The sequence below is a fragment of the Primulina tabacum genome, chromosome 2 (genome assembly GCF_025594145.1).
Source record: "Primulina tabacum isolate GXHZ01 chromosome 2, ASM2559414v2, whole genome shotgun sequence".
NCBI lineage: Eukaryota > Viridiplantae > Streptophyta > Magnoliopsida > Lamiales > Gesneriaceae > Primulina > Primulina tabacum.
In genome coordinates this window covers 1657435-1683877 of record NC_134551.1, presented here as the reverse complement: position 1 = coordinate 1683877, position 26443 = coordinate 1657435, and the positions used below count along the sequence as shown (strand labels likewise).

The 26443-nt window shown below is 32.3% G+C and overlaps 4 protein-coding genes across 4 annotated transcripts; all 4 read left to right on the top strand.

Moving 5' to 3' along the window:
• Nucleotides 1-10232: 10232 nt before the first annotated feature.
• LOC142523703 (uncharacterized protein OsI_027940-like) lies at nucleotides 10233-13360 on the top strand. Its single transcript, XM_075627438.1, has 6 exons — nucleotides 10233-10348; nucleotides 11261-11444; nucleotides 12017-12170; nucleotides 12261-12301; nucleotides 12394-12463; nucleotides 13146-13360. Exons 1-6 carry the CDS (start codon nucleotides 10344-10346, stop codon nucleotides 13235-13237), a joined length of 546 nt encoding a protein of 181 aa, XP_075483553.1. The 5' UTR covers nucleotides 10233-10343; the 3' UTR covers nucleotides 13238-13360.
• A 315-nt stretch (nucleotides 13361-13675) lies between these two features.
• LOC142523696 (WD repeat-containing protein GTS1) lies at nucleotides 13676-16772 on the top strand. Its single transcript, XM_075627431.1, has 8 exons — nucleotides 13676-13905; nucleotides 13998-14205; nucleotides 14494-14589; nucleotides 14901-14975; nucleotides 15224-15334; nucleotides 15796-15887; nucleotides 15985-16069; nucleotides 16201-16772. The coding sequence occupies exons 1-8, from the start codon at nucleotides 13766-13768 to the stop codon at nucleotides 16564-16566; spliced, it is 1173 nt and encodes a 390-aa protein (XP_075483546.1). The 5' UTR covers nucleotides 13676-13765; the 3' UTR covers nucleotides 16567-16772.
• A 454-nt stretch (nucleotides 16773-17226) lies between these two features.
• Nucleotides 17227-19504, top strand: LOC142523690 (uncharacterized). Its single transcript, XM_075627421.1, has 4 exons — nucleotides 17227-17548; nucleotides 17639-17670; nucleotides 18568-18774; nucleotides 18910-19504. The coding sequence occupies exons 1-4, from the start codon at nucleotides 17296-17298 to the stop codon at nucleotides 19228-19230; spliced, it is 813 nt and encodes a 270-aa protein (XP_075483536.1). The 5' UTR covers nucleotides 17227-17295; the 3' UTR covers nucleotides 19231-19504.
• Nucleotides 19505-20205: 701 nt separating this feature from the next.
• Nucleotides 20206-24762, top strand: LOC142523680 (dol-P-Man:Man(5)GlcNAc(2)-PP-Dol alpha-1,3-mannosyltransferase). The gene is made up of 13 exons (XM_075627409.1): nucleotides 20206-20511; nucleotides 20594-20628; nucleotides 20762-20899; nucleotides 21236-21304; nucleotides 21816-21973; nucleotides 22099-22165; nucleotides 22265-22318; nucleotides 22591-22679; nucleotides 23203-23319; nucleotides 23648-23778; nucleotides 23875-23953; nucleotides 24369-24425; nucleotides 24507-24762. The coding sequence occupies exons 1-13, from the start codon at nucleotides 20343-20345 to the stop codon at nucleotides 24688-24690; spliced, it is 1347 nt and encodes a 448-aa protein (XP_075483524.1). The 5' UTR covers nucleotides 20206-20342; the 3' UTR covers nucleotides 24691-24762.
• The last annotated feature ends 1681 nt before the right edge of the window (nucleotides 24763-26443 follow it).

Below are 26443 nucleotides of genomic sequence, written 5' to 3'. Positions count from 1 at the left end.
TTCAATTACCGCATTCTCGGTTAAACCGATAAATCCGACTAAATCAATTAAAATCGAATCTTTAAAAAAAACATATAGGTCGTATGAGTTAGGTTTTTATTTTGAATGTAAAAAAATCTGTTAAACTAACTAAATCGGTATTTTTTTATATATAATTATTATTAGATTGGGTATTTTACAATTTTTAATTTTAATTTGATTTTAAACGAATCTAAAAAAAATATCGGGTTTTAGACAAAAGTCTAATTTTATTGTTATAAATCATTATAATTATTTCACAACCTATTATTTTTTTATTTTATTTAGTGTTTAAATTTAATAAAATTAGATTAGGAGTGAAAAAAAATGTTTAAAGATATTTATCGATTCGATTTAATCGATTTTAATGACTAAAATTTCGATGTTTTCGGTTCGGTTCGATTGCACATTCGTAAATGATGGAATGACGGACATATTATGTATTTATATAATTAGTTTGATATTTATTCAAATAAATTACAATATGATCGTTATAAAAATTAATGAGATGTACTTCAAGTATTGACAGGTATAATTGTTTCTTGTTTGTACTAAATCCAAGAATATTTTTTATTTTACTGAGAAATAAATAAATAAGAATCGATTTAGTAGATTATTTAGTTTGGATAAAAACTTACAAATTAATAAAAATATTGATACTCACTGAAAATTTAGATTTCGATTCTAGTAACTGATGCTAGTCCAGACACAGGTTTCAAATTTGTCCTGAACCTGAAATCACGAAGAGACCGTAAGAAGGGGGCCGAGAGGGTGTCCTAACGTAGCCCTTCCGACGCACAAATCAGAAACTGAGGAAATAAGAAGAACAGTTAAGGATGTCGTTGAAAAATTATATAATGAATGAATCAATTATACATCCAAATTTAATATTTATAAAAAAATATATGGATTGAATTAAAGATAAGTATGAGGTACTGGACCCATAGAGTAACAAATATGTTTCATGATTGATATTAGAAAAGAGTCCGCGATTATTGAAATGACTGTGATGGACATTAATAAGTGCTACCTTTTTCCTTTTCTTGTGATAGTTGGACTGTGATGGGACATTGGCTTTCATCGTGGGTGAAGTGGTGGGTGGAGATATTTTTCAAGGCAGGGATGTTTTGGTAATTGTATTACAGAATATAAAATTAATCATGCGTATTAAAATCTTATTAAATATGATATATATTTTATAACACAAACATTAAAAAAATTGACAAAAATTCGTGGGAGACGGTCTAACGGATCGTATTTTGTGAGATAGATTTTTTATTGGGTCATTCATGAAAAATTATTATTTTTTATGCTAAGAGTATTACTTTTTATTGTGAATATTGGTAGAATTGACTCGTCTCACAGAAAAAAATTCGTGAGACAATCTCACAAAATAACTACTCAAATAAATATACGTACCTTCCATTTTTCATCATTTGGATTATACATTATTCCTTTATCTCATCCTGTAAAACAAATGGTATCTTACAAGTTAAGATGATAAAAACTACATTAATAAAACGTTTGTGCAAACTAATAAAAATGCATAATATTCACGAATAAATATTTAATTAATCGTAGATGAATATTTATGTTTTAAAAAATTAATAATTGTAGGTGTAATAACTGGCTCGCTCTGCAGAGAGAGCAATCAAAGCATGTATTAGAGTTTTTAATGTTTAAAATATTCGAATTGCATCGTCAACACTAGTTATAAATTTTGACATAATGACAAAGCGTTTTAACATACCAACTTGTATCAGAGATGATGTCATGTGTTCAATTCAAAAAAATTGCAATTAGGAAAATTGTTGCTCTGTTGTGACAACAATCGAAGCGTGATACTATATATATTGTACGATTGTATCGTTACAAAAAATATACAACAAAAGAGTTTCAGTTTTGAAAAGAAATGGTCAAATAGTGTGATATCCATGTTTTCTTAGGTCTAAATCTAGCTTTTCGACTTATTCGAGGATAATCAATATTAATACATAAGAAGCAGATGTTTGCCATTATTTTTGTTGTATGATTATTTTTATATTCTGTGAGTTGTTTTGAATTTAAATCTTTTATTTATTGTGTTCAAATATAATGTAATAATTAAATATTTATACCCAAAAAAAAAAAAGCTGTAAGAATGTTAATTAAAAGTAGTAAACATGGTCTTGAGATATAGAAATGACATTGATAAAAACTTGTGTGAGACGGTTTAACATGTCTATTTTATTATACAAATCTTTTATTTGGGTTATTCAAGAAAAAATATTATATTTTATGCTAAAAATATTACTTTTTATTGTGAATATTGGTTGGTTGACTCGTCTCACAGATAAAGATTCGTGAGATCGTCTCACAAGAAACATACTCAATGACATTAAGGGTGCGATAAAGTAATAAAAGTTTGTTAAGATAACTATTTCTTCTACAAAACTCTTATTAACTATATATCACCATTCTGATTATAAGATTAATAATTTATTAAAATCGTGTGGAAATTAAATGTAATATTTCTTGAAATAAAATTTTTGTCACTAGATTTTTTAAATCGAACATAAATATGATTATATTTAATCTCTTGTTTTTCTGGTTTCACATCAAAATCATGTTAATGTACAACAAAGCCACATTGCCATCATTTTTTGAGACGAAATCTTCTGCTTACATAACAGGCTCGCGGGTCATTATATTACATGTGTTCCTCCGGTTTCATAATCTTACAAACGTGTTTTATGAATCATGCAAGCTTATTAAATTTTAAAATTAGTCTATATTTTCGATTGTGATTCCATACAGTTACGATTTATTTTCGGTTTAGGTTTTTTAAAAAATATTACAAGAAAATTTTATATTCCTGGGTACTATTTCGATTTTGAAGCCGAAATGGCAAAATAATTAGGATCCAATATATCTTTAGAAAATTGTTGAGAAATTTCGGGACAGAAATGTGTCAACCAAACGACTATAAGAAAATAGCCGGTGTAAGATTTTGACTATTTTTCTTTAAAACGGTATTGTCCCGTCCTGGTGCTCACGGTTGTTGACAATTTGTTTCCCAATATACGACGACTACGACTTCAAAATAGTAGCACTACAAATTTTAAAGTCGCACGAACTTGAAAATGTTTAGAACGCTATCAAGATGTTTACAAATTTTCTAATTTCGAATTTTAAGCGTTAAACTTAAAAATCCAATTCTAGTGGTTTAAATCTTGCAAAACTTGGATTTAAGCGCAAATGCTTTAAAAACTTAAAAATGAAAGATAACTCTCGAATTTAATTACAAAGTTCGAATTAAGTGCATAACCTTACAAAATCCAAACTCAAGATTTTATAGATTGAAGATTTGAATTTTAAACGTTAATGCTTAAAAATCATGTAAAACTATAAATTTCGAGGCAAAATGAAAATAAGAGAAAATGCCAAAATGGTGCATTGAATGCAAATAAATAAAATCCTAATTATAGAAGATGAAAAATCTTCGTAAAGTGAGGCATCACTTCATAAATTGAATTTCAAAAGATTTGGTCGAAATAGAAATAACGTGGCCCTTCGGATATATATATATATATAAAAATAATATTACGATTTATCTTTTCACTCGATAAAATTTGAACTTCATTAATTTCTCATTCATTTTAATTGGTAATCGAGAAATAATTACATTCGTTAAATAGCTTGTTCGAATTATTTATCGATTTTAAATGAATACAAAACTCATTTTGCTAACACATATAAACATTTTTTTTACATGGAGATGAGGTTCAAGAATCCCAAACCTAAGGCTTTCCCTTTAAAAGGAGCACGGGTACACGCACTTGACTAGTTGAGTGCAGTGATGGAGCCAATAGGGGTGGATGGGTGCGACCTTCCTCCTCGATTTTTTTAATTTATTGATCAGGGATTTAAAATAATTATATTTTTTCATTTTTTTTTCCTTAATATATACCTTGTTTCCCTAAAAAAAATCTGTCCTCCCAACTTCTATTTTTTGGTTCCGTTCCATCGCGAGTGTATGTGGACGTATATGACTGCAACACAAGTTTGATGTTGACTCGTAATTACACATCGTCGACTCATTTCGAAACAAACAAAATATTCTATGCAAAATTAATAAAAAAATAAATGAACATAAAAAAGTTCGTCATTGATGACGTCAAAGCATTTTACCCGTTTTAGCTTGAGAATTGGTCGTATGGCCCTTTTGATCGTATATTTTGAACGGCTCGTGAATAATAGCAGTGCGTGCATTCTAGGCTGGTGACTCCTCGACCCTACAAAAAACAATGACTAATCAATTCAGTGACCCCAATTCATAAAATATATTATAAATATAAATGAACAAAAGTCATATTTTATACATCCCGACACGTTAATTATAAAATATATATTAAAAATAGTCATTTTAATTTAAACATCTTTTGATGTGGTGACATAATTGTTTATATACTTTATTATTTATAAGTCTTTCTGTCGCACTCCTGTTGAAATAAAATAATTCATTTTTTTATGTACTTTACACGAGTCCATCTTATTCTTCTGTGCCAAAAGATCCGGATTACACTCTTAATCCAATTTATAGTATTAAAGCCAATAAATATCTATATATTTCTATTTTTTTATCTCATTGCTCATTCTTTAAATTTTTTTATGAAGTGATTAACGTGAAAAAAAAAACAATAAGAAGTTGGTGCGTTGAAGCTTAGATATAATAACTAAATAAAGAATCAAAAGCATAAAAAAAAAAACAGATTACTGCTCGAAAATAGATTTTTCAATGTGTGGTCTAAATGGATGATTTGTTGGCAGGAAAACAAAAACAAAACAAATATTGGGATGGCCCCGAGAGTTCTTGTGGCTCGATCACATTCGATGTTAAAGAAAGACGAGATAATTATGTCTTACGCTTACCAAATGTTGTCTGTTCACTCTCTCTTAATTTTCTTCACCTTAGAATTTTTACCAACTTTTCATTTTGTTTTCAAATGATAATTACTTTTGATTTTTCCCATTTATTTTTCTATATATAAGAATTATATTTGAATGTAAGAATTTGAAATCCATATATTTAACTATACTTTCATTGTTTAAATAAATTATTAGATATCACACGTCCATTGAATTAAGTTATTGAGAACTGTATAAAAGATTTGGACAAATCTCCTCTCGAATATTGGTTTTGATGTGAAATTCGGTCAAATCTCAATCTCAACATAACATCAGAGCTCGTTCCTATCATTATGTGTTTGACTGCTCTTTTAAGTCATCCTTTAGTGTCTTGTAAACTACACGCTCCAGTTGTTCATTCATGGGTGTGAGGGGTGTGTCAGAAGTGAAGATGTGTGCTAGATATCTCGCATCGATTGTATAAGTTATTTTGAGTAGATATCTCGCATCAATCGTATAATTTATTTCGAGTTTTATATATGGACTTTGACAATCATCCCTATAAAACTAGCTTTTTGTGTGTGTTTTCTATAGCTTGAATTAAGTTTTTAGAGTTGTATATATTGGCTTAGATATATAATCCTCATCTTAAAGCTAACTCTAATGATAGAGTTTTGTCAAGTGTCAGAGTTAACAAAAATATTGGAGCCATTTTAAATAAATTATGATTACTACAATTATCATGTAAATTAGTATAAATGAATTCGAATTTCTTCTATTTAAATTATATAACAATTAAAATAAATTTAAAATCATGGATTTTCAAATTACAATGATTTCAAATTACTTATTCCAAATAAAAGTTAAATTAATTCATCTTTTTTAAACATACATGATACTCACTGAAAATTTAGGATTCAATTCTAGCAAGTGACATTAGTCCACACGCACGCTTCAAATTTTTTCTGAACCTGAAATCACAATAAAGACCGTTAGAAAGGGACTGGGAGGGCGTCCCGGCGTAGCCCCTCCGACGCTCAAGTGAGAGACTGAGGATATAAGGAGATAGCAGCTAATGATGCTGTTGAAAAATAATACAGTGAATGAATCGAATTAGATATCAAAACCTGATATTTATAGGAGAATATTTGGGCCGGTGATGAGCCTTCCACCTTGGCTGGGGATAGGACCAGGGATCCCAAATATGGTTTGGGTCTAACCCTAGTGGGTCCATCTACGAGGTATCACCAGTCCAGCAAGTGACACTAGTCCATACGCAGTCTTCGAATTTGCCATGTGCCTGAAATCACGATGAAGACCGTTAGAAGGGGGCCGTGAGAGTGTCCCGGTGTAACATCTCCGACGCTCAAGTCAGATACTAGGGATATAAGGGGAGAGCAGCTAAGGATCTGCCGAAAAATAATATAGTGAATGAATCGAATTAGACATCCAAAACTTATATTTATAGGAGAATATATTGGTCCGTGATGAACTTTCCACCTTGAGTGAGGATGGATCAAGGATTTCACATCTGATTTGAATCTAATTCTAATGGAACAATGCACGAGGTATAACATATTTTTTGCAAATTTTGTCAGCAGTTGATTTATCAATCACGAATATATTTTATTCAGAAACGTGAAAAACTAGATCAATCTACACAAATCATGTTTTGGACTCGTGTCGTCCTATATTAATTACCACATGCCATGTACTCCTCTTTTCCATGTGCGAGACATGGTGCATTAAATAAAGTTGGTTATATTTATCTTATGAGATAATGTCAAAGAGATTGATATTTTGATATAAAAAATAATATTTTTAATGAATTAGATCAGATTAAATATACGTCTATCAAAATTGATCTAAGATACAATCTCATTAAAAAAATTTATGATCAAATTAACGACTATGGTTCAAAAGATTATTATATTTAATAGCTGGTCAGACAAATTTCCAAATGAGTCATAATTCGTGGACATGCATGCAGGCGGGAAATCTTTCATTTTCCACAACAAATCTTTTAGGTCGAAATCTTTCATTTCCCACGTACCCTATTGAATTTAGATGTTGGGTCTAAGTAATATTTAATCTGGGTGTATATTAAATCAACCTATATTGATAACGGGCGTACTTAAATTTAATGGGAGTTATGATTTAAAATTCACCAGAATTTAATTTGTCCGAACATACTGTATTTGGATCGAGGTATTTAGTCAACGATAACCATCTTGGTAAATTGATAGGTTTAAAATTTGCTCGATATAAATTCCATCTAAAAACAAATAATTTGGATTTGAAATCATGTGTTTGAGATCTATTATTTCAAATAACTCAACTCAGTTTTTCGGCCTCTTAGTCGAAAAACGACTTCCAATTGTTCGGAAATTCTCAGCTATGGACGAATGGATTTAAATAAAATAAGACAAAAACTTGTGTGAGACGGTCTCACGGGTCATATTTTGTGAGACGGATTTTTTATTTGGGTCATCCATGAAAAATTATTATTTTTTATTGTGAATATCGGTAGAATTGACCTGTATCACAGATAAAATTCGTGAGACCGTCTCACAAAAGACCTACTTATAAAATAATCAGAAACGATATATATTAAATGACAGTTGTATTTGAAATGACTTTAATTACAAAATAAATAATATCTAAATAGAAAAAGTAAGTCTCAATTTTATCTGGATTACTTCCGTACACATAAGTAAAGCTTGTTTGTCCGTACTCTGAACACTTGTTTAAGGTGTGAAGGAGAACAATCATTTTCATATCAAGTCCTCCAATTCAAATTGAATTCGATTCAAATTCTGTTTACGAAGCATTTCAAATTCATAAAAACAGATTCATTTGTTTGTTTTAGATGAATTTAATTTGTAATAATTTTGATTTTTTAGATATTTATTTTTTGAATTATCGTGGTAGATTTCAAATCAATATCAACGTAAAGACATTTTAAATATCTCAAAAATACTTCATCAAATCTCAATCTTTAAGATTGCGTTTGAACTAAAAAATTTGGATTTGGTTAAGTATCTGAAGAGAAAGTTTCAACTCACTTCATGTCATGAATTTTTAAATTCACGATAATGACTCAAAATACAATTATTTTTCATTTGGAATTTATTGTCAAGTAGATTTGTCAAATTCTAAATTTGAAATCCTTAGGTTCAAATCCATCCACCAAAACGCAACCTAAGTTTTATTTGGATCGATAGGATTTCAAAATTCATGTATTTCAAATAAATTCACATGTATTATTATTTATTTTTTAGATGAATAAGATCAAAAACTTCAAATCAACATCTTATAAGTTTTTATAGTATTTCATGTTAATCAAGATGAATTTCATTCATTCAATAATATTATCGTTTAAAATATAATTTATGTAATTAATATATAAATAAATAAAATATTAATTTAAAATTTGATATATTGTAATATTGTTAATAGTAAAACTCGTTCATTCAAAATTAAAATAGCAAATAGTTAATTATAAATTATGCCGCCTGTTTTCAGGTGTCATCTCCTGGATTTTGCTAGATTTCTGTACTGTTTTGACTTTTGCTCGTCACTAACTACATAATTGATAATGATTATACTTGAAATAATTGTGTACGTAAGTTACACGTTATTAATTGACAGTTTGTCTTATTCAATTTTATGTATATTTAATTATATTATTTATATATCTATCAATTATTTATTTTATATAAATTAAATTATTAATTATTTTTTATATCAATTAAATTATTGAGTTTAAATTATAAAAATTATATTAATAAATAATATTTTTAAGATTTTATTAAATATTTAAAATATAAAGTAATAATTTAACATTATATCTCAAATTTAATCAATCAAATCAAATTATATATTAATGAATTTTTTAAAATTTTTTCTATTATATTAGATTATTATCTTTTTTATTTATTTCAAATTATGTCTAATATTTGAGTAGGTCTCTTGTGAGCCGGTCTCACGAATCTTTATCTATGAGACGGATCAACTCTACCGATATTCACAAAAAAGTAATATTCTTAGCATAAAAAGTAACATTTTATATGGATGATCTAAATAAGAGATCCGTCTTACAAAATACGATCCGTGAAACCGTCTCACACAAATTTTTGTCCTAATATTATTACTTCAAATGATGTCTAATATTATTATCAGGAATGGGTTCCTACACATTCTCCACATAAATAAAATAAGAGTAGGTGTCTTGTGAGATGGTCTCACGAATTTTTATCTGTGAAACGGGTCACCCTAACGATATTAACAATAAAAAGTAATACTTTTTCATGGATGACCCAAATAAGATATCTGTCTCAAAAAATACGATCCGTGAGACCCGTCTCATACAAGTTTTTACCATAAAATAAATATTCAAATGTTGTGTTATAAATATATATAAAATATGAAATAAATGTTCTTTTATGCTTATTGCTATGATAGTGAAAAATGAAGAAATTTTAAATTTATTATTTTCTAAAATATTTGTGCTAAAAAAGAACTAAGAATAAAATTGACGGCCGCCACGATAAATTGATGTCACATAAAATGATTACATTGCAAACAATTTAAAGTCAACATATTAATATCGAAATTTTAATATATAAATAACCAAAATCAATGTGCAATGTACTCATATATATATATATACATATATATATATATATATATATATATATATATATATATATATTACTTCTTAATATATTATTATAGTAGATGTCATTTAATTAAATGTTTTCTAATTAGTTGGCGAAATTTGTAATGAAATTACAATTATATCTTAAGTTAATTCTTAACAAAATCAAAATTATTAGGCAAATTAGTCATTTTATATGACCTCCTCTTTTTTAAGCCATTAAATATTTTCTTATTTATCAAAATAACACTCACTTTGTGGTATTTGATGTTTTTTATTTACGAAAATGTCATTCACTTTTATAAAACAAAAACTTTATGTATGTATTACGTTTTGATGGCTATTTGTTTAAGAAAATGTTATATTTTTTCATTTTACTATTTTTTATTTTTGTTAAAAAACAAATTATATAAGCACGCAACAGGTAATATATATAACTTTTCATGGAACTACTAATTGATAAAATTATTGAAAAATATATTAAACTTTTTATTTTTTAATGAGGCAATAATGATAAGTATTCACGGGCTTTTGAAACAAACAATTGGCCCATCAAAAATTTCAAGCCCAGTGTAGATCAAAGCGGCCTGGGCTTATCAATGTGAGTAATCAAGAAATGCGATTTTACTATTTCAAAGTAAAAAGCGGTTCTTCAGATAGTGTTAAAATTAAAACCGATCCGTTTAATTTGTGCTCTGTAACTGTCAGTATAACTTCCAGCCATAAACCGCAGCTTCTAGGGTTTTCAACACTGGACTCTTCTAGCGTTCTAGAAAAAATGAGGTAATTTTTTCTTCAATGACAGAGAAACCAATATTACGACTTTGATTTCATCTTGTTAATCTTCGTTTTTTTGATCGAAAGTGCTTGTAGGTTGTTTGTTTTCTGCTTGTCTAGTATTTTTGCTTCAAGTTGTTGACTTGATTGCTACCTACTTGTAAATTAGGTTGAAATATCATGTTGATAGTTGTATTTTAGTTTTTATGTTTTGGAATCTATAGATATTTCGTAATCAACTTAAGCGTGTTAAGGAGTATTTGCAAAAGATTATGCTTTTTAAAAGTGATTATATTTATATATTGCGATGAAGTGGAAAAAATCATAAGTGGAAAGTGCTTGAAAATAAAGGTAAGAAACTGAAATTTTGTAAGTTAGAGCGATGTACATAATTAATATTATTATTATTTTTTAATAAAATATCAGTAATTGGATAACACACCTCTCTGGTATTGGAGTATCCATAGAGATTTCAGAGCATCCGAATAGATTTTCATTTATTTATCAAATTACGATAATAACTTTCGAATAATCAAAATCACCATGGATCGGTTTTGAGTTTTTGAATAAATTAAGTAAAGCTAACGCAAAATTTTGATTAAGAAACACACGGAAGTTTCACTAATGAGTACCGAAGAATCTTTTTTCCGAGGTTGCAAACATTAATTTAATTTTCTGCAAAGCTACTCTGAAACCATCTAAGAACCAACATGTGCATGCTAACTCTGTTTGAAACATATCAAAAGATTCGGGAAAGTGTCATTTCTATTGGGTATTTCCCATCAACTTAACTGTACTTGATTGTATACTTGTGAAAATCTATGATTTCTATAACTTACATTAATTGTTATCCATTAGAGTTGCATTAATGTAGTTTATGCCATTTAGCCGTTGGCTAAGAGAATTTCTATTCTGTAGTCGACACCCCGAGGTTAAATGGGCCGAAAGAAACGATAAGGTTTATCTGACAGTGGTGCTTCCGGATGCCAAGAATTCTAAGGTCAACCTTGATCCAGAAGGAGTATTCACTTTTTCAGCCACTGCCGGGTCAGACAATCTTTACGAACTCAAATTAGATCTTCACGATAAAGTTAATGTTGAGGTGAGTTGCGCTGTCACAATATTTCAATTGTGCTTTGATGTCTAGAAGTTTCTAGATGATGAACTTTTTTACCCATTATTTAAATATTTTTTCAAATTAATGCACATTCTAGAATTTGAGGTCTGTAACCCATTGCTGCTTCTCTGATGTACTTGTCCTGCCTGTTTATTTTACTGGGTTGGAAAACACACTCCCTTTCTTGATGATAAAAAATGACCCCTTGTTAATTTTTGTGTTTAAAACATATGTTTGTGGATCTGTATTTATCAGCCCGCTGTTATTGGGATTGGTGTGAATAAAATTATCAGTTATTTTTCCGAGAACGTCATCATGGATTGTAGAAAAATATGCGTAAAAAATTGTTATGTGACCCAACTAGTTAGATTAATCAGTTTGTTTATTAACCATTGGGAGGAACATATTGATGTATATTTTGTTATGAAGGCTGATCTTTTGTCTTTTTAAATCAAGGGCTCATCTGCCGCTTTCTCTAATTTTTATATGCATATTTCATCTTAAGTTTTTCTACCTGCTTTTCCATTCTTCTACAACTCACAAGTTTTATTTATCAGGAGAGCAAGATAAATGTTGGCGTGAGAAATATATTCTGTGTTTTGGAGAAATCAGAGAAAAAATGGTGGAGTAAACTGTTACGTGGAGATGCAAAGGCTCCTCATTATGTGAAAGTAGATTGGGATAAATGGGTGGACGAAGATGATGATACTGGTTTGTTTTATGTTTTGTTTTATGCTTTGTACAAATTTTGTCAAGTTTCTCCAGTGGTAAGAGATTTTGAATCTCTTTACAATTGATCAGGGCGGCCTGCTGGTTTGGATTTGGGTGGCATGGATTTCTCTGTGAGTTTCTGCATCTGTTACCTGGCATTATACTTGGTTTTTCTTTGTTATTGTTATTATTTTAATGGTTTTGTTTTTTACAAATTTTACAGAAATTTGGTGACATGGGTGGCATGGGAGGAAGTGATGAATTTGATGATAGTGACGATGAACTGGATGAAGGTAGTATCGGTTGCGGTCACAAGCATTGAATTTGTGAAAACATTACAATTTTATGTCTGATTTACTTTACTGATTAACATTCAGACTTTCGTTGTGTTGATATTTTCTTGTTTCGGTGGATGGAATTACGTGATTAAGTTTTGCACATTATTGGAATTTTAATAATTGCAATCTACATCTAATACGACCAAGGGGCAGTGAATCAAGAAATGGGACTTTTTTCACAAGCTTCTTTTCTGCTACTAATATAGGTTTTATTGGTAGTGATGGTAGCAGTTTTGTTCTGATTGTGGATGTCTACTATATATTACTTTCTTCACAAATTTTTCTTTTTCTTCTTTGGCCAAAAAGGTGAAACCTACATTTTTTCATGTTTTGTTCTCCTTCCCTTACTCCATGAATGTCTCATAGTGAGAGATATTTTACGAAGTATCGGGGAATGCGCATCGAATGTAATTTTTATCAACCCTTTTACCTAAGCTTCTGGTGATTAAAATGTGTCACTTTGTCGGGCTGGTTCACTTTATTTATACTTTGCGATCTTCCATCTTGTTGACCAGCATATTCACTTGTAGTGTGTCAATACTATGTACTATGAGATCTTTCATATGGTTTCAGTCTTCTGGTTGTGCTTTAGCTATTGATTTGTCTCGTTCCTATGTGCATCTTATGTCTAATGCAGAGGTAGATAAACCCGAAGACAAAGCTGATGATAAAGTCGTGGGAGAGGGAGTAGCTGCGAAGGCTAAAGTTGAATCGTTGCAGAGTTTGTAATTATCTAAATATTTAGTTTAGAGGACCCCGGCCTTTGTTGTTGGGTCGTTGAGCTTTAGAGTGTTATGTTGTAAAACATGCTTTTGTAGCTTGTATTTTGAAATCAAGGAATGATAAACTTTCCCTCTCGGCGTTTATACCCCAAAATGATAATGTATCGTGTGGGATATACATTTGGCGCGCATGATGGACAATTGTGCCGAGAGGGAGTGGGAGTCTATAGAAAATGAAATTTTAAAAAAAAACTTGCATTGGACAGATGTATGACCGAACTAATTACACAAAACTTAATTTACCTGATTTTTTCTAGTTAGTAGAGCTAAATTGGAGTTTGGTTATACTCTAATTAAAAATACTAAGCTTGGTTTTTTTTATAATTTTTTTTAATAAAAAACTAAGCATTAAAAATAGTAAGCTTGGTTTTTGTTAATTTTTTTTTTTGTTTTAAAAAAACTAAGCTTGATCCCATAACAAGGTCCAAAACCCTAGTATTCATATTCACGCTCAAACAAACAGGCCACAGGAGCAATGTCAATGGAAATTGAGGATGTGATGGAAGTAGAAGAAGAAACATCTGCTACTCAATCAATACTTTTCAAACGGCACGGGCTCAAGAACTCGATTCAAACTAACTTCGGCGATGATTACGTATTCCAAATTGCTGCCAAGTATGTTTTCACTCTCAATTTCTTCTTCTTTTTCCTCGAATTGCATAGTCTTTATCTGATACCGAGGAACTGTCGTGATTTGATTGTTTTAGGGACGATTGGACGTCAATGGCGGTATCACTTTCAACCAATGAGGTGAAGTTGTACTCACCTGCGACCGGGCAGTACCTTGGCCAATGTGAAGGACATTCCGCGACTATCAATCAAATTTCATTCGTTGGGCCATCGTCTCCGCATGTGTTGTACTCTTGTTCTAGTGACAGCACCATCAGAGCTTGGGATTCCAGGTCTTGCCAGCAGGTTCTATTTTTTCCACTTGTTCGTTTGCATTCCTTATATTTGTGATTCCTTTGTTTATTTTTACTGATTTGGCGTGTGAAAATTTGAAATACTGATTCCGACGATTGAAAAAATCTTGAAATTGGATATAGTTGATACAGCAGGTTCTAAACACTCTTTAACATATTGTTGCCTCTTTGTCCAAATTTATGAAATCGAACACAAGGTCTGATAATTTGAATATATGTTCTATTTTTATTTTCTATTCGGAGGATCCAAACTTACTCTGATTTTGGCTTTGCCCTATAGGTTACTTGTATAAGTGCAGGTCCATCAGATGAGATTTTCTGCTTCTCGTTTGGTGGATCAGGCGCTAATCTTCTTGCTGCAGGGTGTAAATCTCAGGTATTATCATTTTCTGACAGTTCCAAAAGGTTATTACCCTTGAGAAAATTGGGATCGGTTTTATTATTTTGACACATTGATGTGAATGTTGTTAGTGCACGATGACACTGCCACTCCAATTTTAGATGCATGTACTAGGTACTTCATAAGATTGAGAAAATATCAATTCATATATATGCACTAATTACTTCATTAGATTGAGAAGGTCTAAATGGCTTTTTTTATGTCGAGTTTGGGAATTCAGATACGTTATTATTTCAATTGATTCATCAATCCATGCTCTTCGCTGCTCATGATTTGGAAACATACAGATAATTTTCTGGGATTGGAGAACCATGAAGCGGACTGCATGCCTGGAAGAATCTCACATGGATGATGTTACTCAGGTCTGTGGAGATGCCTTTTTTCCTTCTGATAATAAAAAAAGTGCAGAAGTAAGAGATCAACAAAGGAAGAAGGCTGGTGCTCTTGCCTTGGACAGTTGTTGGATGGATCTTAAATGTCCAAAATCAATTTATTTTTACTTGCTGCATTTGTAGCTGACAGCATCATTTGTTTTGGAAGTGAATGTCAGCGTACAGACAGATAGAGTTGGTGAATATGTTGAATGCTTGATTATGCAAATTGTTCACAGGTTCACTTTGTTCCCGGTAATCAAAGCAAACTTGTTTCTGCTTCAGTTGATGGCTTGATGTGCCTTTTTGATACCAGTGGAAACATAAACGACGATGATCACTTGGTGTCGGTAAGTGAAACATCTTTTCCTTGGGTTCTTACCGTTGGCTGATATATGTACACCACCATCAAGTTTCTGGCGTGATTCCAAATATTTTGTACTAAATAATTTATAATGATGAGCATTTTCAGAATTTAAAGAGAAAATTGTTTCAAAATAGTCATATTTGTCACCATTCCCAGAATTTGACAAGTTATGGTCTGTTTCATGAATATTTTTATAGCTAAATAACATTGTGTGCAGGCATTATTACTGTTTATTTCCTTTTCTATTTCACTTGGTTCTGATTTATTTCAAAATAAAACTTGTTTTTCCTTCTATTATTCAGGTTTATAACCTGTTTTCTTTTTGATGAATAAATTATTTCGTTGCATCTCAATTCACTTTCTCACTTGTTATCTTTAACAAGTTTGAAAAGCTTGTTGAAATTTCCCTTTGATTCTCTTCTCCATTTTTCCCGTAACATAAAGGTGTTTAATGTCGGGACTTCAATCGGAAAAGTGGGATTTCTTGGTGAGGCAGATCAGAAATTGTGGTGTTTAACACATATTGAGACCTTAAGGTATGTCAAAGAATTGCGTATGTGAATTTATTAGCTTCCTGCACCCTGTGAATTTGAACAGGAATTTAATGCTTACATTCTAAATTGCTTCTTTTAGTGTTTGGGATTTGAATGACACTCGAACTGAAGCCAACTTTGAGGATGCTCGTACGCTGGCCTCTAATAGCTGGACTAATGATCATGTATGGGGATTTTAATTATGAACAAGTATTAGAGTTATATCAACATATATTACACTTGTGTTTTGCATCTCACTTGCAATACACGCGTATTTCAAGGAAAATTGAGTTTCTTATGAACACTTGTGCTATAGGTTGATTATTTTGTTGATTGTCACTACTCGGCTGAGGTTGATCGCCTTTGGGTGATTGGAGGCACGGATAATGGCACTTTCGGATATTTTCCTGTAAATTATGGCACAACACAGGGGATTGAAGCTGCAGAAGCTGTTTTTCAAGGTGGCCATACAGGGATTGTAAGGAGCGTATTGCCCATGTCTAGCATTCCTGGTCGAACTTCAAAAAACAGCGGTATTTTTGGTTGGACAGGTGGTGAAGATGGCCGGCTATGTTGCTGGTTGTCTGATGAGTCGACAGATAAAAATTGTTCGTGGATATCAAATACTTTGGTGGCAAAATCACCGACCAACAGAAGAAAAAGCCGGCATAGTCCTTACTAGCAGCTGGTTTTCATTTGTTTACCTCTTAGAATGTACCATAATTTATAGTTGCGTAGTTTCTTCTCATAGTTGAATGTACCGTTATTCATAGCTGTGTAATTTTCTTATAAAGTTTGAGAAATTATTTAGGGTGTTTGTCCACAATCCCAAGGGACCGTTAGCGAACATAAATTATTATTATACTATATTTTTATTGTCTGATCTTATATGTCAAGTGACGCTTAAAATGAAAGTCGAATTATTTATTACTAACGTCATTTCGAATGCGACATACATGCATATTATTATTTTTACGTGAAACGATTCTTGATTATATTAAAATTAAAAAGTTTAAAATATTTATTTTATAATAAAATTTTATTCCATCGATCATTTAAAAATTCAAAATAAAAATAAAAATAAAAAACATGTTATTAAGATATATCTGTTAAAGGTAAATTATGGATTCATTAAAATACGTCTCTATGTATGTTATTTTTTAGTTAAACTAAATAAAGATGGAGCATTTAATTTTTATCATATAAGAGTTGTTTTGATTTATTAAAATTTGAATGGATTGGATATCGTATATGATAAGCGATAAATTTAAAGAAATAATATAATTAATAATTTTGTTATAGTATAAAATCATTAAATTAGAATCGATAATGTATCGAAACGATCGTATTGAATAAGTTAAGCAAATAATATAATCCGACAAGTAAAATGATGTAAGCCGATGATGAAGAAATGGACGAGGAGCTGAAAGAGATTCTCAGGGAAGCCTTCGGCGATTCGTCGTCGGACGTTGACTCCGATTCATCGTATGAAAGACGAGAACGACTTCAGTTCGGCGATCCGATCGATGAAATCGCGAAAACTCAGTCGATCTTCGGGGAAAGCTGTTGTTGGGAGCCGATAACCGGAATCAACGGCCTCTGGATTTGCAGAGGCTTTTTATCTCCCGATCAGCAGTCTTCTCTGTTATCTGCTCTTGAAAAAGGTGCTTCGATTATTAGTTTCCTGCGTATTGAAATGCTGATTAGATTTTGTGGTGCGAACTATAAATGCTTGGATTTTTGTGTGGCTGCAGAAGGATATTTCGCTGAAGCTTCCCACAATCAGGTGCTGGATTTGTTTACTTCTCAACATTTACCCTTTTCCGTGTTTACGATTTTGCTTTTGTGATCTGAATTGTTGTGGGACAAGTGCTTCTGATTAACATATGCATGAAATTATGTCGGAGTTGGAGTTTTCAAAAATGAAGAGGAACTTCTGAATGTAATAAAAGTATAAAGGCGTTTAATTTTTCATAGCAATATCCAATTCAAAATATAATATCATAATGTTTTTTACCACGCGTTCAAGAGGGCATTTTGGGATTATTCATGCTTGTGTGATGTGTCTATGAGAAGCATATACCACAAAAAATGTCAACAAGAGGTTTGAGCTATCAATTTAGAAAAACAGAGAATCCAGATAATTGATTTTTTACAGGGGTTTGACCATTTTTACATTAATACAGGGGTCCATTTACAATTTACCCTAACTGTAAGCTACCAGGACTGATGATATGTCAGGAGTGATGCTCTCTTATCTTGTAGAACTGCATTTAATGATAGTATTACTTGTTATGCACTAGGCATGTGTTTAAGTTAAAAACCGCTAGCAAGTTATCTTTTTCCCCTAGCTGGTTGCAATTTTTCTCCCAGGCAAAGATGTCTTATGTGATCTTGGAATTTGTTATATTTGCTCTGTAAAGACTATCCCATATACTAATATCCTGATGCATCCAAATATGTTTAGATTTCATTGCCCCGTTCATGATACAAGGTGCGTGCTGTTCAAATGTGGAAATATTTGATGTTCCATCTATTAATCGTTCTTGGTTCTGTAGTATTTGAATCTTTTCTTTTTTATTTCTTGTGTTTTTGAAGGCTTTTATTCATCAAACTACATCTGGTTATACTGAGAATGATGTGCTTTAAAACGTTTAATCTACTTACATCTCTTTTCCTGCAGGCGATGAGGTTTGGAGATCTCCCCTGTTGGGCCATTGAACTTTCATATAACATCCGCGAGAATGTTCGATTTAGTGGTTGTGTTCCTGAATATTCGGATTCAATTTCTGTTGACGAGAATGAAAAAATATGTCCCTTCCCACTGGATATGTTATGGCGGGAACCACTTTTTAATCAACTTATAGTGAACATATACCAACCAGGTGAGGTGTGTCTTGCCTCTTGCATGCTATAGTCGAGCCATTGCAGTAGAATGCCATCTTTTAACCTAAAAATTCTCAGTTCCTGAAGATGATGTTGCTTTATTTTTTGTTTCAAAGTACGTTGACTTATTGGCCTGTAGGGAATTTGTGCACATATTGACCTTATGCGGTTTGAGGATGGGATTGCGATTATATCCTTGGAGTCATCATGCGTGATGCATTTTACTCGAGTTGAATGTGAAACCTGTCATATTGAAGAGATGAATGAAGGGTGCGCATCTTTGTCAAGGATTCCTGTACTTTTGGTACCAGGATCTCTAGTCTTGATGTGGGGAGAGGCACGTTATTTATGGAAGCATCAAATAAATCGCAAGCCTGGATTTCAACAGTGGGAGGGGCAGGAGATTGAGCAGAAGAGGAGGACATCGGTAACCCTGAGGAGACTCTGTCGAACCGGATAGATATAAGCTAAGCCGTCGCTGGATAAATGGACACAAGAATCAGAAATGGAGGCCCTCCATGTTTCTGATAGAGTGCTCAATCTCGAAGTGGAACATAATATATTGGGTTGTAAAGTGCATTCATCTTTTTTTTTTTTTGCTGTATTTTTTTGGGATTTCGTGATCATTTTGAATTGAAAGGCGCTTGAAGTTTAAATGTTATATTTGCACATTGAATGTAGTCCGAGTATGTTTGATGCTACACATTCTTCAAAAAGGTTTTCTTTCTATAAGACATAATTTTTCACGCTTGAGTATAATATTTTTGAGGTTCAAGAAAATTACCTTTAACTTTGTCGCACCCATATTAGACGATATATTTTAATCGTTTGTGTACTGTAGTAAGTCTAAGCTTACGTACGTTAGTCCAAAATCTTTGGTGGGTTTTTTTTCAACTTATATCCATTTTAAACCAAAACGAATACCGAAAACTCTCTATTAGCTACTTTAGAATGAATTAAATTGGAAAGGGAAAGTTTTTATTTGAGAATAAAATAAACATTGCTGGACTTTTTATGCCATGATTCTTGAGGAATCTATACTATTTTATTAAGTTTGAGAATCTTTGAGTAACTAAGATTGATGTCATGGTCTGTTTTAATAATTATTTATATTAATAAAATATTAAAAGTTATATGTAGTTCAGTGGATAGAATCATTGTTTTTTGTGGTTTAAATCATATGTTCAATTCTCACTGAAATTTTTTTTTATTCTTTTATTTTTCGATTTATTTTTAATTTATATATCAAAATTACAGTGTAGTCCCTCGCTATTTTTTATAATTATATTTTGATACTCATATTTTTATATTTTTATTTTTTAATCTATATATCAAAATTACAGTGTAGTTTCTCATAATTTTTTATAATTATATTTTAATAATTATTTAAATATAAATCGAATTATAAAATAGTTACGTGGGGTGCTAGTTTTAAGAATGTGTGTGTCATTCCCATTTCCGAAAGTGACTCTGATTTGGGCAATAAAACGCTGCGTTTTACGTCACACGGTTGCTTCTGTTTAAAAGAGCAACTGGTTGCAAATACTTTCCGGCATTTTGCTCCTAACTCTGATGCCTAGACAAGCCACAGCAATCCGATCGACCGCCGCCGTGAGAAGGCCAGCGATACGGCCAGAGTCCTTCATCCAAAATCTCTTAAAAAACCCTGAAATACCGTTCGCCTTGGTCTTATTAATCACCGATGCAATCCTCGTTTTTCTCATAATCACCTATGTTCCATGTAACTACAATTCGGGCACTTTTCTGACTTACTTACATTATATTTTTCAGTTTTTGACATTTTTATGCTATATGGGTTTCAGACACAAAGATTGATTGGGACGCGTACATGTCCCAGGTTAACTAATCTTTGATATTTCATTTATTTTTTTTAAAAAAAGTTTACTTTTATATTATTTTAGGACTTATAATTTTGGAAGCAAAAGAAAAGCTTTACAAATTTTAGATTTTTTGCAAATTAATGCTGATAGGTCAGTGGATTTCTTGGAGGAGAAAGAGATTACGGCAAGCTGGAAGGGGATACTGGACCCCTGGTGTATCCTGCTGGATTTCTTTATGTATATTCCGCAATTAGTTTTCTTACAGGAGGGGAAGTCTATCCAGCGCAGGTATATTTTTTTCTTGTTTTATATCTGTTGATAAAATTGTCAGTTTTTAAATCAGCCATTTTCGGTTTAATATGAGTAACTGTTGAATTGTATTTAGAAATCCAAACGATTGTTTCTCCTGAGTGTCATTTGATGAGTCAGTGCATACGCTCAGTAAAAATTTGCGTGAATCCGGAGTGTACTGAAGTGGTATGCAAGAGCTTTTAGTTTGTTGTCTTTATGTTGAATGAGAAATTCCACTCGTCTGACTAGGTGATTAATGCCACACTGCCACCCGTTTATTTATTTCAGTTGTCGCACTTTAGTTTGGAATCTCATACAATCTTGTGATTGCAGATATTATTTGGCTTTCTGTATGTTGTGAATCTTGGACTGGTCTTATTCATTTATTTGAAGACCAACGTGGTACAGTAAATTTCTCCTAGATTTCTGATATTTTACTTACTACATTCGTCTGTTTACTACTTTTATCATAAAATAAACTATTTATTTTTTTTATCTTTGTTTGGTTGAAGTGAAAAATCTAAAAGCAAAGGGAATTTAAAAGAGAATCTCATGCTAGGCATTGCACAAATTTATGAAGTTACGCTATTTAGAATTTTCGGTTCATTACTAGTGACCAATTTTTAAGGGAGAATGGGAATTGGAAAAAATGTGTCTGATTTAGAGTAGATTAATCTTAGGTCCTTCCCTGCGTGGAATCCATGAATAGATTTTACTATCATTACTGGTGGGGGTTGGAGGACTTATGATTTCTATCTTCAAAATTTCAAGAATGCTGAACTAAAGCTATCCGTAGTCTAAAGTAGTAGTGTACTTTGTCCCTGACTCCACGGTTAAGGGTGCTGCTATCTTAATCCTGATTTGCTAAATTTAAGCAATGTATCAGGTCTTGATTTCAGATAATTGCTTGCAGCTTCCTTGGTGGGCTCTTTGCTTGATTTCTCTGTCTAAGAGAGTACACTCCATATTTGTACTTCGATTGTTCAATGACTGTTTTGCCACAACACTTCTCCATACTGCACTGGTTTCATTTATTTGCCAAAAGTGGCATCTTGGTTTAATTATTTTCAGGTAACATATTTAATTAATTTTTTTGCCAGTATTGTCAGTTGCATGGTCATATTTTTTTGAGCTTAAGTTATCATGGTGATATTGCTTAACTAAAACTGTTGCAAGCATTCCTTTTGTTAGCACAGTGGAGCTGTCTCAGTGAAAATGAATGTGCTCCTTTATGCTCCTCCCTTATTAGTACTCTTGCTGAAGGTGCTTAGCTTTTGATTTTACATTTCTTACGAAGTTCTAGTATGAGAGTTTACATCTAAAGAAACTCTTAACCCTTGCCTGGAAAACCGTGAACTGCAGGCTATGGATATATTTGGGGTGGTATCTGCTTTATCCGGTGCGGCACTAGTGCAGGTGCTTGTTACTTAATTCTTTAGTTCAGTAACTGTTAATTGTTTACTAACTAACTTGAAGGCTTTTAGTCAGCTTAAAATATTTTTTGGTTGTACTATATTTGTGGGATATTATATTCTTGATTCATCCTTTTGAAGTTATTAAATTATTTATTTTTGCCCCTTCAACTTTATTTATTGCAAGTCAATATTAATTGAACGAAGGGCTACTTGACAGTGATGATCTGATTAAATTTTTATCTACTTCTACCACCCCTGGTGGATGATCTGCAGATTCTCTTAGGACTACCTTTCATTTTGTCATATCCAGTTGCATACATCTCAAAAGCCTTTAATCTTGGTCGCATCTTCATCCATTTTTGGTACTTCAATTGACCTCATAAATTTCTATCTTGACAATCTTACATATGTGATATCTGATTATTTTAAGTTATCCAGCTTCAGATGTGTAATTTATTGTAAAATTTTCCATTCATGGTTAAATTATTCAAAGTCATTTGTTTAAAGTTTAAACTATACAGATCAAAGGACTCTAGTAACGTTTATAGTATCGTTTTGAGTCATGGTGTACATGTAGAATGGACCAGCATTAAACAGAGATGTAGTTTCCCACAGTTGCCGTCTTCCTCCCCCTAGTCAAACAAGGAGAAGAGAGGACAGAGTATGAAACAAACTGCTGATGTGTATCATTGTGGTTTTACTTTCCAATGATGTTGTATATGAAAATAGCCTCATGGGATCTGAAAAAATACTGCATACGTCTATCAACGACCTTGCCCGAGCTTTTTACAGATGATTGACTAAAGACCATAAGTTTATATGATTCTCTTCAATCTATCTTGAAATTATGAAAGACATATGACTATATTTATCTGTAATTTACAGGTCTGTTAATTTTAAGTTTGTTCCAGAACCTATTTTTGTTAGCAGAGGATTTGCGCTGTTTCTACTGGCTGCTCATCTCATTTTGCTTGCAGTGTTTGCACAGTATAGATGGTGTAGGTACGTACTTATGCCCACGGTTTATTACTTGGAGTTTTATAGATTTAGAATCAATTGTACTTGCTACTTTGATCATGGTTAATAGAGCTATCATCATCACTATCGTTTCCTGCATCACTAGAACGGCCTAGTAAAGAAGTTCATGAAGTCCATAGTCCACAGGGGTATCAACTGAAAACTTCCAAGAGACTGATTATACTGATATTTACCAAGATTATGATGGAAGAATAAACCTGACCAGTCTGTTATACTCAACTTGGTGTCAGTATGTATTTCAACCGTTCTTTTAAATTGTGTTTCTTTTCTTTGCTGTTCTCATTTGGTGCAGGCATGAAGGAGGTTTGTCTTCTCTCATTCATTCTAGACTTGTTCAACTGAAGCTTAGAACTGCTTATTTGAGTTCTTTTTCACTCCAGCAATTCAATAATTGTTCAACTGTCATGGCTCTTAAAACTGAACGTAAGCAATAGCTAAGTCAGTTAAATATTTCATTCCCTTCTTTTAGAGTTCAATTTTATACCTTAGTATGTATCTGCAATTTTACTGGTCCTCCAGATATTGTAACAACTATGTTCGTTGGAAATTTCATTGGGATTGTATGTTCACGGTCTCTTCATTATCAGTTTTACTCTTGGTAAGTTCTCCGGTTCTTTTTCCTTTCAGTGTTGGCATTTCATGATGTCAATTTGTGATTTTGAGGCTAATGTTTTTAATAACTTGAAAATTTATGCATTTATTCTTAAAATTTGTATATTTATGTGTTATTTAATCTATTATTTTCTTAATATAATTAATTATAATAAAAACTAAAAATGTTTTTTCATGCCTAATCTCATACTAAACCTGCTTAAACATGAAACTTGTACGTAGAGTTTCGTCACGCTTCACGTTTTTAGAATTTTGATTATTTTCATGTGATTCCGTAATTTCATGCATGGATGTTGTGTATTGTTAGTATTTGCTTCAAAAGTGGCATATTTTTTTTTTAATGTAAAGCTGCATAATTTTAGATCCAACTATTGTGATTCATGCGCTCTCTCTTAATGCAGGTATTTCTACAGCTTACCATATTTATTGTGGCGAACGACATTTCCCACATGGTTACGGTTGATAACTTGGCCATTAAACTTGTTCCTTATTTTTATGGTGTTTTGATACTGACTCAGGAAAATGCTCTTTTTCTGCAGTTTAATATTGTTCATGGCAGTGGAGTTCTGTTGGAACATCTACCCGTCTAATGTTTACTCATCGTTGTTGCTGCTCTGTGCCCATCTGACTATATTAGGAGGCCTCTGGAAGGCATCACCTGAACACCCTTGCATGGCTAATGCAAAACATAGATTAGCAGATCTTGAAAACAAGGCTAGCTGAAAACTACAAGTTCAAGTTATTTCAATTTCGTTTTTATGCAAAAGAAATTGTATTTCTGGTTTTGTTTTGGAACTTTTCTCGATGTTTAATTTAAGGGGGAAAAAAATGAGATTTTAGCTAAAATGTTGTATTATTGTACTAAAATTCTTGACTCCCGTTCATCCGTGTGAATCCAATTTTCAAAACATGGAAGAATGTTTGTATGAGGTATGCTCGCCCCGTAGGAATTTTAAGATACGCGCCACGAAAGGGTTTCTTTGATCGACATATGTATGTTGTAATTTTAGGCTAACTTCGACTCATTTATCACACGCCCTGTATTTTGATTATTAGCTGTTTGCTATTGCATCTACTGGGAAGAGGGAAACGTAAGTCCTCACAACTTCCATTTATCTCTTTAAAGATAACATCCGTGATAGAGGAACAAATATGAAAATTCAAGTAGCATTTATCAATCCAGAGTATTCAAGCTCTTAACATCCACCCCTTTTTACTTCCTACCAAACATGAAATGTGGTCTGTCTCACTCTCCCCATCATTTTCAGCCTATCTAATCCACATTTGGCTTCATCAAAGTCCTAGGACTAAAAGTCAAAAGCCTGGTTCCTTCATCTATCTTCCCTCCCTCCAAATTTTAGGTCTTCCAAAGAAGATCTCCCTATGATCGTTCTTTCGATTATCGACTCCGAAATAATAAAAGATTCTGATCATATCTAAAAGTAGAGACTGAACCAGGAGTTGTAGATAAACCCTCGACGCAGTTGCAACAACAGAGGGATCCATACCGAATTCTGAATATACCTTCACGTCCATCATGCATCTTTTCCAAATGAAAGCTACCGAAGCATATCCTGGTTTTTAGCCTTAATCCAAGCTCCAAATTTTATTTTATTTTTTGATCGGTATACTCTAAGATCCCAATTGCCAAGAGATATAGAGCATAAAGGAGATGGTAACCTTACCACTACTTTGATCAGATTCTGGGAAAAAAAATTGACATGAATTTTGCCAGTATATTCGTTGACAACTTGATTCGACACTTCAGGAAAATCAACACAATTCACAAAAAAAAATGGATAAAATATACAAACAAACTGCCTCCTGAAATTTTGTACTTTCGCAGCAAATTTGTCGATCGTCCAATGGATTTGTAAAAAAAAATGATAAAAGGCCGAAACAAAAAACTTACTAATAGCAACAATAATACACAATTTTGGATTTTCTGGTTGAATGTACTCTGTCAAGCAAATCTATTAATGGAACTAACGATTAACACATCACATTCACATGAGAGACAAGTGTACGTATATCAGATCTTTCAAATGCGAAAAATCACAATTATTCCCACGATCATACTGTTACCAGATTCATACATACAGGTGTATTGTATATATGGTACGTAAAAGGATAAAAACCGGAAATTGTTCAACTCCTGCACCGTGTGGCGGCGGTGCACGACCGAGTATACGGATTGGCTTGGGCACCTGGGCGGCAGTTGTAGTACGACGCGCCTCTCCTTGAGCATGGTACAGAGTTTGCCTGAAGCGCGGCGTAGCTAATGTACTTCGTGGTCGCTAATATGCGCCGGTTGACTTCGGAATCAATTTCGAACTCTCCACCTTCGGCCATGCACTCAGCTATAGATCCTCGGCAGATTTCATGCTTGGAAATCGGTATCCAGCTGAAGTCGCTGCCGGCTTCCGCGGATCGGAGAATCAGCGCCGCCACCAGCACGGCGGAGAGAAGGAGGGGG